Source organism: Pelophylax lessonae (assembly GCF_965119305.1).
Source record: "Pelophylax lessonae genome assembly, chromosome: 2".
Lineage (NCBI taxonomy): Eukaryota > Metazoa > Chordata > Amphibia > Anura > Ranidae > Pelophylax > Pelophylax lessonae.
In genome coordinates, this window is record NC_138769.1 from 386,326,060 (window position 1) to 386,340,735 (window position 14,676).

Consider the following 14,676-nt stretch of genomic DNA (forward strand, 5'->3'; position numbering starts at 1 on the left):
CTTACAAAAAAAAAAAAAAGACAGAAAATTTTGAAAAAAAAAAGTTTTTCTTATTTTCTGTGAGTAAATTTTGAAAATAAGTAATTTTTCTCTTTCACTGATGTGCGCTGATGAGGCAGCACTGATGGGCACTGATAGGCTGCACTGATGGGCACTGATGAGGTGGCACTTATGGACAGTGATGAGGTGGCACTTATGGGCACAGATGAGGTGGCACTGATGAGAAGGTACTAATATGCCGCACTGATGGGCACTGATAGGTGGCACTGATGGGCACTGATGGACAGCACTTATGGGCAGCACTGATGGGCACTGACGGGCAGCACTAATGGGCACTGACAGGTGGCACTGAGGGACACTGATGGGCAGCACAGATGAGCAGGCTTTGATGGGCACTGACTGTCAGCACTATGGGCACTGATGGTGGGTACTGATGGTGGGCACTTATTGGCACTGTTTTTTTTACTTTACTGTAATCAGGGCACTGATGATCATTGCCCTGATTACCTGTCCTAGTCTCCCCTTTGAGGAGGAGCCGCTGATTGGCTCTCCTCGCCACACACTCTGACAGTGTGAGGCAAGGAGAGCCGATAAACGACACTTCCTCATTTACATGTGACCTGCTGTGTTTGGACACAGCCGATCACATGGGCAAAGAGCCATGTCATTGTCCTAGCAACACGACGCAGCCACGATCGCCGCACTGCGTGGCCCTGCGGGCGCGCGAGAGAGGCCGTTCTGGTGCGCCGTGCTATGATGGCGTCCCAAAATGAAAGGTGCACCGCTCCGCTGTCATTTGGCGGTGGACGAGTAGTAAGTAGGTCATATGGTCACTTCTAGTTCTCTTAAAGCGGAGTTCTGGCCACCAAAAAAAAATTTCAATGAAAATACCCCCGGGACAGTCAGGGCTAGTACATTCCACAATGGATAGCCTCTGATCTGTCCCGGTTCGCACTTACATTTTAGAAGAAATACTTACTTTGAAAATTTCTTCTCCAGCGCTGCCATCTCAGGTGTGGGCAGCTGAAGCCAGCGCAATCCCCTTCTGCGTCCTCTTCCGTCCTCTTCGGTCCCACGATGCACTGCGCTGGCCCCGCCGTCACTTCCGGGGCTGCAGCTTTATCCCTGCACAGCTTCTGGGCATGCCCAGAAGCTGTTTAGCAAGGTATGACGCGCCTGCACCGGAACTGACGTCAGGGCAGCTGCAGGCGCATTGATTCCTGGGAGCGATGACGATCAGCTCCCAGGAATCATTGCAAAGAGGAAGTGACAGCGCGGGCCGCGGCCGCCGAAGGAGGAAGTGGCAGAGAGGTGAGTATATTTTTCTGCAATTACAAGGTAAGTAAAGAAAAAAAAAATCGTAATTATCCATTTCTGTTTCAGGTGACCTAGAAGCAAGCGGATGGCCTAAAATCGACTATGTCGATTTTGGGGCCGGAACTCCGCTTTAATATGTAGCTGTTCCAAATCTTTGGTCACTAAAGCTCTAAATACCAAAATCGAAGGGGCTAAATTTCCAGGTGGAATAAATAATGATGGATTAGACGGGGAAGTGTTCCTAATTTTAGTAGAGGCCATCCTATTTGAACGAAAAGTATTAGTGATCATATTCCTCTTAATATTCCTCTTAATATTCATCTTTCGGATATAGTTCTGGATATCCATAAAGGTTTCTAATTTATTTAGTGGTCGAGGGGGGGCAAACTTTAAACCGTGATTTAACACATATTTCTCCTCATCTCTAATGGTAGCTGTACTCAAATTAAAAAGACCAGAGTCCCTTAGACTCACCTTTTTTGAGCGGACCCTCCTCCCCCCTATTGACCCTCTTTTGGATCTATTGACCCTTTTATGTTGGGAAAAAAATCTATACATCCCCCTACCTGAATAATCGGGCTCAGAGGGATGGATGATTCTGTTGTTGCCAATCATTTCCAGCAGAGGGCATAGTCGGAGAGTAATCCCTACCCCAGCTCTGTTGGGATTCCTAATTTGAAGGGTGTTCAATAATATATCGATCAGCCCCATTAGTGGCATCTCCACTTAAGGGGTCAAATGTATTTTAGGTAGTAACTGTATTCCCTTTTGGCAAAGGGGGCGTCTACCCCTCCCTCTTCCTCTCCCACATCCCTGATGGAAACCTCTACCTTGTGAATAAGAAAACTGGGAAAAATTGTGATAAGGCCTCCCACTAGATTGAGGGGGCCGAGGAGTCAGTGAAGGATGGGTAATAGCTCTTTCCCCTAGATCAACTACTCTCTCATTAAATCCTGAGTTGTTCACCTCAGCAGTCCCCTCTTGTTTTGCCATTTGAAAACCTTATTATTTTTATAGTCATTCAGATCCCTGAGACACTTCTTCCTTTTTTGTGAAACATAATTTTCAATTATATAGCGCTGCACTATTTTCTTTTATTTTTTAGGTCTATAGGATATCAAGAAGGATTTAGGTACCTTTTCCCTGCTGTATAATAAATATGCGTTCTTTTGAATGAAACCATAACTAGGTCCAATATCGAGATTTTATATTTGCCTGGAGTTTAGCTTTACCATTCTACATTTACAGCTAAGCTTGTATGAACATCATCTAATGAACATTTATCTGACATTTACCAAACGTAAAAGACAGTGTTAATGGCTGCCATCCAAGTCAAACATTTGGCTTTACCTATCAAAGTGCGTAGTTCATAAAACAACTACAGTTATAGTTGTCCTCTTTGTGGCCACTGGAGATTAATGAAACCAAAATAAAGTTTATATGACTGCCATTTGGAGACTAACAAGGAAGTTATAAATAGATATTGCAGCTTTGGCGTTCACAGACAAGACGTCTAAAAATGTCATATTCTCTGTACTAGATGTGCTTTATAATTTTGGAATCACAGGGGTTTTTCCAACATGAATAATTCATAAATCGTATAGTTACCACTGGGTTTTCTTGTTATGTAAAATATTGAAACATATGCATATTTGTGGCCGTGTGTTAAGAGACTTTTAATTAGGGACAACTTCAGTGCACAGTACAGTGGTATTCAGTTACCCACACCAGATGTTAGCTGCATGGGATTGTAAGTCGCACATTAAGATTACCTAACTAAATTTAAATATTAAATGAAATAAGACAGACATACAGCAAGTTGGTATTTAAAATGGCCGCGGCACCTTTATTGGTATTAAATTCATCAAATTCAACCTTATTCAAAAACATAAATAAAACAATTAAATATATATATATATATATATATATATATATATATATATATATATATATATATTAAAACTTTAAATCACTCAGTCATAGAGCTTGAGCAATAAAACATGAAATTTATCAAGCAGATTTCCCCCTTAATCCAAGGGTAACAAAACCACATAAACAGTGCCATGACAGGGTGGGGGGGTGGGGAGCTCGTCCAGTCGAACAAAGACAAATGTGAGAGGTCCTGTCATGCAAGGGATATTTATAGCCAACCAGTACACGTGAGGTAGATCAAAACGTGTCTCCCACCTCAAATCCCCATAACAGGTCAGCTTAAGGCTTTAAAGGAACATGCACCTAAAAATGTTGTCTTTTTTTTTTTTATTATTATTATTTAATGGCGGCCACAATCCCATGTTGTGGGCCCCTAAGCTGTGCCCACTTATACTTGCTGCACACAGAACAATGAGTTGATAATTTTGCTTTGGTGTATTATGTGGGGTTGCAAGTGGATATTACTTGTGGTCTTAATAAAGTATAAAAACCCATAACTGACAGTGACAATATGGTTTACTGTCCCACATTAGCAATTAGCATTATTTTTAAAATAAATTACATTTTTTTTTAACATTTTGTTACTTACCAACCCTACTGATTTTCTGAAGCCTCTTTCTGTGTGCATGCATGTACCCCAGAAATAGCAGCATGGAATTTCTCAGGATAGATTTCAGCAGTGGAACATATCTGTGCAATGTATGTCAGAACAGCCATTTGTAGTCTCCATTGGCAGAGTATGTGACAGGGTGACAATGCAGGAGAACAACTTGGAACAACTTAGAGGCAGAGTGTCGCCCTTTATCAGGAACTGCCTGAGCAAGAACCTTAGGCCCCTTTCACACAACTTTGCCGCGTGACTTTGCCGCAACTTTAAGCATTGCCTGTGTAATCTTGAGGTCTATGATCAGACCAAAGTAGTGCAGGGACTGCTTTAAAGTCGCTGCGACTTGAAGTCGCACAGATATGAATGGTACTCATTGTCAATCATGGGGTATGACTTGTCATGCGACTTTGCAGTCCCAAGTCACAGGACAAGTTGAACAAGTGTGAAAGGGGCCTTAATTGTACTGGACAATAGGCATGCTACATGCTAAGGGAGTTGTGTAAATACAGCAGCTAAGTTTTCTTAGAAGTAAAGAAATAAGCTATAATAATTTTTCTCTCTCCCTCAGTTTGTGACCAGTCCCTCGCAGCCTCCTCTGTAAGGCACTCCTGACTGTGATAGCACACTTACTTACCTCCTTTACATATAGTGCAGGACTAGTAACCTTGCTTTGTAGTTAATGACACTAAGGGACTCCACAGCCCAAGGGGGAGAAGAAAAGAGTGCTGGAGTGAGGGTTAAGATAAGAGATACTGCCTCTTCCTCCTAGAGTTAATGAGGATTTAACACTTGCATTGCATAGTGCCTTCATTTAAGGGTCTTTTCTGCCCAGAGCTGGGCTTTAAGATTTTTTAGTGTTGCCTTAAAAAATTGACAAAATTGAAAATTCTTTAATTTGTTAATAACTTGCCAATGCTTTGTACCAGAATCAAAATTAATTTTCCAGTGTCCGCCGCTCTGCCCGGGTCTCCTGTCCCACTGGGAGACCCGAGCGACCAGCCGGCACGTCCACCGGCTGGTCAGAGTCCTGAGCGAAGCTGGATTCGGCTTTGATCGGGTCTCCGATGAAATAACCCTGAAGCAATGTCACAACGTCACTTCTGGTTTACTCAGCTGCCAATGGCGCCGATTTAAGAAGAACGTCAGTATTGTTTTGATAGGAAAATAAACAAGATGCTTACTTTTTAACTTACAGGTGTATTTGTAGTTGAATTATTTTTTTCTATCCTCTTCCAATTATTTACCCTAAAAAGGCTCTCTCACTTCGGCTATTCAGTTGGCTATTTCAGAGTTGCATTGATATTGTCTGTATTGTCTGTAAAGCTAACTATAAAGCTATTCTTCCTATTTTATTAGTTTTATTTAATGCTCTGAAGGAATAAACAATGACTGTGATCTTTGCATAGGACAGCAACAGTGTGGAAGACTCTGTCACCATTCTGGGGAGAAGAATACAAAGTCCATCTGCCACCCAACTTCCATTCCGTCTCTTTTTATGTCATGGATGAAGATGCGCTTAGGTAAATTTTTTTATATATGTAGCATATTCATGCAAAGTTGAACATCAGAAAATCAGAACTCTGTTACCACTTTTTTAGATGCTTCATTATTTTTTTTTTGAGTACAAAAATTCACATTTTAATTCTATATGTAAATATGGTTACTTTGTCCTACTTCATAAGCAGCTAATTTAAAATGCAAATTTTCAGGAAAAAATAGTGCACACAAACACAATAATCTACCCACAGTTTTGGTAAACTGTAAAAGATGATTACACTGAGTAAATAGATAGCTAACATGCAATGCTTTAAAACTGCACACGTCCGTGGAATGGTGAGTGAATTTTAAATGTTATTTATTTTATTCATTTTACACTGTCCCTTTAAATTTTATTCTTGGATCAATTTTATTGCTATCACAAGGGATGAACAACATCCCGTGTGATAGCATAGGCAGCGACAGGTACTTTTTACTGAGAAACAACAACAAAAGAAGGGATAACCAACCTCGTGCATTACCAGTAAAAAAAGTTTATTAAGATCATAATTTATATTAAGATTATAACACTTTCGGAATTGATGATGGGCCAGTAGTACTTTTGGCTCTGAAGAAGAGGCTTCTCCCTTGAAACACATCAGCCAGGCATATATGGGCGTCATCACGTCATCCAGCACCATAGGAGTATCCTGGCAGTCCTAGTCCGAGGTGATTGGTCACAATTTCTGCGTGCAATATCATGCGTTTGTGAGTACAATGTATGCTACATTTTTGGATCTTAATAAACTTTTTTAGTGGTAATGCACGAGGTTGGTGAACCCGTCTCTTGTTATTTTTCAGTGTATTTGGATTCCACTGGTCCTGAAGGAACAGCAAGACTGAAGGTGGTGTGTACAAAGACCATTAAGACCACTTACCTTTCTGCATACAACTTGAGCGCAGGAGAGATACTGTTTTGGAATAACTTTTTACTGAGAGTTCTGGCTATCTGCAAATTTTGATACCGAAATGATTTCTAAAGTCAGTATATGCCTATTAGAGCACCCCAGGATTTAGGGCTCCCAGGAAGCTGTGGAATAATTTGAAAGGTATGTGTAGGCACATACATTATAGGCACATAAAAAAAAGAAAATCTTAACAAAATAGTTACATTTTATTAAGAAAACGTGCTTTTCAAAGCCTGCAGTAGAGATTTGTTACCATGCAGAACACCGGAAGGCAGTACACAGATTTTCTGGGAAACATAAATTGATTAGTAAATCAGAATCTCCAGCCGTGGAATGAGGTTCATTAGTGTCTTAGCTAAGATGATAACAAATGATTTGAATTCCACAGAGGTTTTGTCCCTTTCTACAGAACATGTTTGCAAATGAAAAGAGCTTGAACCTTCATAATGAGCCATGAATAAACAATGCAATGTAGAAAATACACACTCCTTTATTGCCGCTGAATAGTGAATTAAGTGTAGAATATTTTTGCTGGGGAAACCGGGCATAGTATAATAAATAATAAAAAACTCTGATATGCTCTATGTAACTGACAAGCTTTCTCACATCCTGCCACCTACCAAAGTTTCTGAACCATAATATATTTTATATATACAGTATCTCACAAAAGTGAGTACACCCCTCACAGTTTTGTAAACATTTTATTATATCTTTTCATGTGACAACACTGAAGAAATTACACTTTGCTACAATGTAAAGTAGTGAGTTTATAGCTTGTATAACAGTGTTAATTTGCTGTCCCCTCAAAATAACTCAACACACACTCATTTTTGTCTAAACTGCTGGCAACAACAGTGAGTATCCCCCTAAGTGAAAATGTCCAAATTGGGCCCAATTAGCCATTTCCCTCCCAGTGTCATATGACTCCTTAGTGTTACAATGTCTCAGGTGTGAATGGGGAGTAGGTGTGTTAAATTTGGTTTTATCGCTCTCACTCTCTCATACTGGTCACTGGAAGTTCAACATGGCACCTCATGGCAAAGAACTCTCTGAGGATCTGAAAAAAAGAATTGTTGATCTACATAAAGATGTCCTAGGCTATAAGAAGATTGCCAAGACCCTAAAACTTAGCTGCAGCACAGTGACCAAGACCATACAATGGTTTAACAGGACAGGTTACACTCAGAATAGGCCTCGCCATGGTCGACCAAAGGAGTTGAGTGCACGGGCTCAACGTCAGCATTGCTGCAGAGGTTGAAGAGGTGGGGGGTCAGCCTGTCAGTGCTCAGACCATACGCCGCACCATGCATCTAATAGGTCTGCATGGCTGTCGTCCCAGAAGGAAGCCTCTTCTAAAGATGATGGCAAAGAAAGCCTGCAAACAGTTTGCTGAAGACAAGAAGAGTAAGGACATGGATTACTTGAACCATGTCCTGTGGTCTGATGAGACAAAATAAACTTATTTGGTTCAGATGGTGTCAAGCGCGTTGGGCGGCAACCAGGTGAGGAGTACAAAGACAAGTGTGTCTTGCCTACAGTTAAGCATGGTGGTGGGAGTGTCGTGGTCTGGGGCTGCATAAGTGCTGCCAGCACTGGGGAGCTACAGTTAATTTAAGGAACCATAAATGTCAACATGCACTGTGAGATACTGAAGCAGAGCATGATCCCCTCCCTCCAGAGACTGGGCCGCAGGGCAGTATTCCAACATGATAACGACCCCAAACACACATCCAAGATGACCACTGCCTTGCTAAAGAAGCTGAGGGTAAAGGTGATGGACTGGCCAAGCATGTCTCGAGACCTAAACCCTATTGAGCATCTGTGGGGCATCCTCAAAGGGAAGGTGGAGGAGAGCAAGGTCTCTAACATCCACCAGCTCTGTGATGTTGTCATGGAGGAGTGGAAGAGTACTCCAGTGGCAACCTGTGAAGCTCTGGTGAACTCCATGCCCAAGAGGGTTAAGGCAGTGCTGGAAAATAATGGTGCCCGTACAAAATATTGACACTTTGGGCCCAACTTGGACATTGTCACTTAGGAGTGTACTCACTTTTGTTGCCAGCGGTTTAGACATTAATGTGTGTGTTGAGTTATTTTGAGGAGACAGCACATTTACACTCTTATACAAGTTGTACACTCAAAACTTTACATTTTAGAAAAGTGTCATTTCTTCAGTGTTGTCACATGAAAAGATATAATAAAATATTTACAAAAATGTGAGGGGTGTACTGTTTTTTGTGAGATACGATATATATATATATATATATATATATATATATATATATATATATATATATATATATATATATATTCAAAGCAGGTGCGGCAAACAGCACTAACGGTTCAAGATAAAGTGCAATGCAGTCAGACCATCCCACTGGTCACATATAGAGAAATCCAAAAGGGGATTGCTACACTTGAACTTTGAGAGTCCAAAAAAAGACATTAGTTATATGTTATGTTCCAAATAGCATAGCAACAGTTTCGGCAAAGTACAAAGCGCCCTTCTTTAGGCTAGAACATCATCTGAATAACATACATATTTCACAAGTAAATATACAGTATATATATATATATATATATATATATATATATATATATATATATATATATACAGTATCCCACAAAAGTGAGTACACCCCTCACATTTTTGTAAATATTTTATTATATCTTTTCATGTGACAACACTGAAGAAATTACACTTTGCTACCATGTAAAGTAGTGAGTGTACAGCTTGTATAACAGTGTAAATTTGCTGTCCCCTCAAATAACTTAACACACAGCCATTAATGTCTAAACTGCTGGCAACAAAAGTGAGTACACCTCTAAGTGGAAATGTCCAAACGGAGCCCAAAGTGTCAATATTTTGTGTGGCCACCATTATTTTCCAGCACTGTCTTAAACCTCCTAGGCATGGAGTTTACCAGAGCTTCACAGGTTGCCACAGAGTCCTCTTCCACTCCTCCATGAGGACATCACAGAGCTGGTGGATGTTAGAGACCTTGCACTCCTCCACCTTCCATTTGAGGATGCCCCACAGATGCTTAATAGGGTTTAGGTCTGGAGACATGCTTGGTCAGTCTATCACCTTTACCCTCAGCTTCTTTAGCAAGACAGTGGTTGTCTTGGAGGTGTGTTTGGCGTCGTTAACATGTTGGAATACTGCCCTTCGGCCCAGTCTCTGAAGGGAGGGGATCATGCTCGGCATCAGTATGCCACAGTACATGTTGGCATTCATGCTTCCCTCAATGAATTGCAGCTCTCCAGTGCTGGCAGCACTCATGCAGCCCCAGACCATGACACTCCCACCACCATGCTTGACTGTAGGCAAGACACACTTGTCTTTGTTCTTCTCACCTGGTTGCCGCCACAAACGCTTGACATCATATGAACCAAAAAAGTTTATTTTGGTCTCATCAGACCACAGGACATTGTTTTTCACAAGTAGACAATAGGTTTTTTTACATCCAAATGCAGGCACTCCTAGAGCCAACTAGAAGTGAGTAAGTTGCAAATTCAAGATTTATTTCTTTCCTTCTTTCAAAACCAAGCTTGAACACCTACACTGTCCACAGGGAATGATGCTATTACAATCTATGTATACTGCATATTGATGTAAATTGTGGTAGATATGTTTGTTTATTTTTTTTCCACATAGCCCTTTTGTCTTGAATTGTACTCTTCTTTCTCCCTTTATATTGTAAAGTGCCGTGTAAACTGTTGGGGGTATATAAATCCTGTATTCTAAAAAAAATATTATTCCAGTGAAGTGATACAAATCCTCCTATTACATAGATTTTAACAGGGTTACAATGGCTGAAATGGACAGATATTCTCCTCCAGGGATGCAGTCTCCTAGCTGTCATTCTATTTGTGAAAAGTTACTGCAAAAGCTTGTATTAACAGATATATGGTGTACAATGCATCATAGAGTGGCTCAGGTGCAAGATTTTGCGTGCTGGGTTAAGGGGATCCACCCTGTGTATCTGTTGATAAGTGCAAGTGTGGGAGAGGTGAATCCATTAAAGGCGCTGGAGAGGAGAATCCTCTGTATCTTTATTTTCCAACTGTTATTTTCTAGAGATTAAAGAAATAGTAGGGTTAATAATTTTCTTCTTTTACACTTATTTGGGGTATATAGATAAAGAATTGGCAAAGCTGGAGGGACCTTCCCTCTGGAAACAACAGGTTATTTTATAGTTCCATCACACACACACACGCTAAACTGCACATAAAAAAATGCACCCAAATTACATGTGCAGTAATGTGCATGTGCATGCATTTATATGTACAATGCCTAACATTTATATGCATTAATGTGGGTTTTGGTATGTACAAAGCAAATAGGAAATCATTGTTTTATATGTACCCTTGCAGTGACCTGCATTAATTCAATACAGAGAAATGAGGGTCACTGCACATGGTATGAACGAGCCCTTAAGGTTTGAACAATTGTATAGTATTGTATGTAGTTTGCTTTGTATTGTGATGTTTTTCTATTGTATTTGTTGGGAAAAAATATATGGACTAATAAAAAAGATGTGACCTGGTATGTGTGGCTTGGAATAGGAATGAATGTGACAGCATAGGTAGTAGATCCTTTCCTCTCCCCCTATGTTCCCCTTCTCCATCCTTTACTTTTAATTAGCATTTATCTTTTACATCTATCACTTTAAATGATTCAAACCTTTGTTTATTAAGATCCAGTTGTCCATGGTCAAAATCAAAACGCCACATACAGGGCATATTCTGCACTTGGTTATGACTAAGCGGACGTTTATCCGTGAAACGCGTCAACTACTATGCGTTCATCCCTTGTCTCTGACTGTATTATGGATACACTTTGAATTGATTTTATCTTTTGGACACGAATAAAACAGATTTTATATTTTTCACCTTCAAGTTGGAATGCGGCTATTTCTCTCTATACATTACAGTTGCCTGGACTGCGGATCCTTGCTGCACCTTATTTTGATGGTTGGGAATTCCTTATCACTGGAGGGGTTCTTTTGCCCTTTCTGCTGATCTGTGACCATATTCTGCACAAACCCAAAAACATTCAGGGCTCCTTTTTTGTAGCTCTTGCTTTAAAGCGCATAGGGAATATTTTCTAGAACATATATGAAAAGGCCTACCCACCATGGAGTCTTACTTCCTATTTTTCTTTATAATGCAATCAAAATTAGGTAATGGAACAGATGTAGGACAAGGACAGACTGGAAAACCTAGCTGTGTGGAACTACTGTGGTAGATGCAGACAATGTGGATGTTAAAGCTTGGTTTTGAAAGAAGGAAAAAATAAATCCTGAATTTGCAACTTAACTTTCTCAATTACTCCGAATCCCCACAAAAAAAGAAAAAGATAAAATGCCTTAAAGAGCCACCAGGTGCAATATTTTTCCAGCCAATGTTATCATAAATGTTTTTCTTTCTTTTCAATCAGTTGGTTATCCAAAAAATAGGTTTCTTCTCTAGCAACAAATTTCAGTCCTGCAGGACAGAACATAGCATATAGCACTTTTAGCTTCTGCAAACATTTTTCAATTTTCTGGAACTAAGCCCTTTTTCTTCACGCCTCAGCAGAGAAATCTGGATATAATGATATCTTTGCAACATTTATTGTAATATTCTCACGTCATTGTGCTCTCTGCACAACATAATGAGCATTCCCAACTGCAAACACGAAAGAAGAAAATGCACCTTTTATAAACACACAGAGAAGCCATTTCTCAATATAGTTTGTTATATTGCCACTTCAGTTTTTTTTGGAACTCCAACAATTCTAATGTTATTCTGTCACTGTCAGTTTTCAATATTTTCTGCTTTATCAGTATTAGGACTTGTCTTTTGCTTAAGATGATACATATGTTGACAAGTAGCTCCCTACTTCAGGCCGCTCCTTCCCAATGCCAATCAAACACTGGGTGCCAAATGCAATTGAGCCATCCATGCTCTCAGACATCCACAAGCATTAGAGTGATTGTGCCTGCCCCAGGACCCCTCCGCCCCACACGTTTTACCCATTAGGGCTAAGTTGTAGATACTGTGGGTTGGGGACTTTCATAGTAATGCCTTTGGATGTCTTATACCAGTGATGGCGAACCCTGGCACCCCAGATGTTTTGGAACTACATTTCCCATGATGCTCATGCACTCTGCAGTGTAGTTGAGCATCATGGGAAATGTAGTTCCAAAACATCTGGGGTGCCAGGGTTCGCCATCACTGTCTTATACAATAAATATGGATGTCAGTGACCCTTCAAGTGTACGGCAGTTCCTTATCCCTACAATGACACGTATATTGTTATAAACTATAGACCACATCCTCCATTTCAATTTCTTTCTTTTCCAAAAACAAAATTTGTTTCCCATTTTGTTAAATTTTTTTTTTAAGTTATGAAATAAAAACATTATAGGAATGTAATTGGTGCACAAAATTGGTGTGCATGCCTCTACTAATCATGGTCCAAGTAGAGGCAAATGCAGAGAAATCCAGGGATAGTCCAATAAATCCATTGCCGTCGCTAAATGAGCCAGCATAGAACCCCATTCAATGCAGGATACTCAGAGCGGGACATCACATCCATTTGTGATGCTATTTGGAAAACACCCCCAAACTTTTATCTTCACATTTTTACTTTGCCCTCTCTGTTAATCTTTAAAATACTGCCATCTGCGGGCCCAGTGAATCACATGATGCAGAATCAAGTAAGATTTGGTTCAAAAGATCCCAAAGGTTCATGACTTTCCATGATTCCAAGCACTGGCTCTTAATTTAGATTTGTGTTATGATTACACAAGATGAGATTTTGATCATAACCTTATTGTGGTTCCAATGGGACTGTAGTTTTTAAGCCTGTGTGACCTGCAAATACCTCAGTAAGGCTGTTGGCCAATGTACTAATGACTTTCCAAGGCAAATCCTTGGTATTAATCCATCAAAAGATCATTCCGCGTTAGTGTTCAGCCAGTACCGCTCATCAATGTTATCTGCGGTCTCTTTGCCCAGAAGTCATATGTTAGTTTTATATCAATGCTGAATAGAAATGTTTTCAGCTCCAACAGTTTCACTCTAGATCTTAAATTCATCCTAGATTCTACACACATTCACCAACAAATCAATTATCTGATTTATAGGAAACATTTGCTAGAATATTAAATATTCAAAGGATTTTTTTTACCAACATCTGTATGAATTTGTTAATGGGAAATAAAGCTGTGTGCAGAAATCCTTTTTTTTACTTTGTAACATTTGCTGCTCTAACTGGCTAATTGAGATATTTTCCAGTGATTTACTTTGGTAAACTACATCACTTATTTTCCTGATAGTGAAACTACACTTTATCTAAGCACCACAAAGCAAAAAATGCTTAGAAATTACTTTGTAAAACACCCCCTAGCATTTCTGGCCATGACCATCTTGGGATGATTCATGCAGCATTTACTTCTTGTAATCCATCTGCCCTTAGCTCAGTCATATAAGCAGGAGAGAGTGTGCTTAGCTTAAAAAGTCCCTCCTCTCCTACTGAGGACCTCCTTGCCTAAGCATGGAAATCAGGAAGCAACTGAAGAAATGAAAAAAAAAAATGTTTAAAACAAGTTAATATGATATACTACTAATGATAGCAGCATAAGAAATAAAAATAGTCAACGTTGATTGAGAGAGTGAAATTCCACCCACTTTAAGCACACACTGATTATTAATTTCCATTCACCAGCATACACCCTTTTTAACTTTTGTCTCACAAATGTTATGGTGGAATTTAGGCCAGTGAATGTGCCTGGGTTTATCTCATGTTTATACATACTGTAGGCCTCTTACGCTCTTACTAAACACATACCAACCAAACAAAAATACAACTTTGTTGTAGGTAGACCAGCTCAAGATGGATTCTGCTTGTCTGCTATTGGTTACACATTTAAGAATGAATGCTTTTTTAGTTGTAGATAGAGTGGGAAAGGATTCATTTCTGGTGCAATTTGTATTCCTTTTGGGGAGATTCTCCCCTACAACAGTCTAAGATGGGAATTCCCCTCACTTTGGGGAGATTGTCTACTACTACCTATTGCATCTCCAACCTGTTATTGGTTTTAATATTGGTTTCTTCAGGGGTGCCATTGAAAACTGCCTAAAAAGACAGCACGTGGATCAAGCTTGACTTTTTTGTTGCACAAAGCCACAGGTTTTTATTGTGCACCATTACAACCTAGAAAAGCCTGGCGTGCTGTGGCCCATGAGGTCACAAAGAGTCAGACACGGCTAAATGACTGAACAACAACAAGTACAACCTTGGCACCATGCAGGCCAGCTGCTGGCATCCTTACAACCGATTATGTTATCAGTTGATAAGGAGCATATCAGGTGCCAGCACAGCATCCT

At 40.0% G+C, this 14,676-nt stretch overlaps 1 protein-coding gene across 2 annotated transcripts in view; it reads left to right on the plus strand.

Moving 5' to 3' along the window:
- LOC309547738 (ras GTPase-activating protein 4-like) overlaps positions 1-14,676 on the plus strand; it is a 227,785-nt gene that overhangs the window by 75,021 nt on the left and 138,088 nt on the right. The window contains exon 3 of one of the 2 annotated variants that reach the window (XM_082247716.1): positions 5,268-5,376. In XM_082247716.1, coding sequence (XP_082103842.1) covers positions 5,268-5,376 — 109 coding nt within the window. Of the gene's footprint in view, positions 1-5,262; positions 5,377-14,676 lie in introns of both variants that reach the window. The other variant, XM_082247715.1, reaches the window with a different exon arrangement.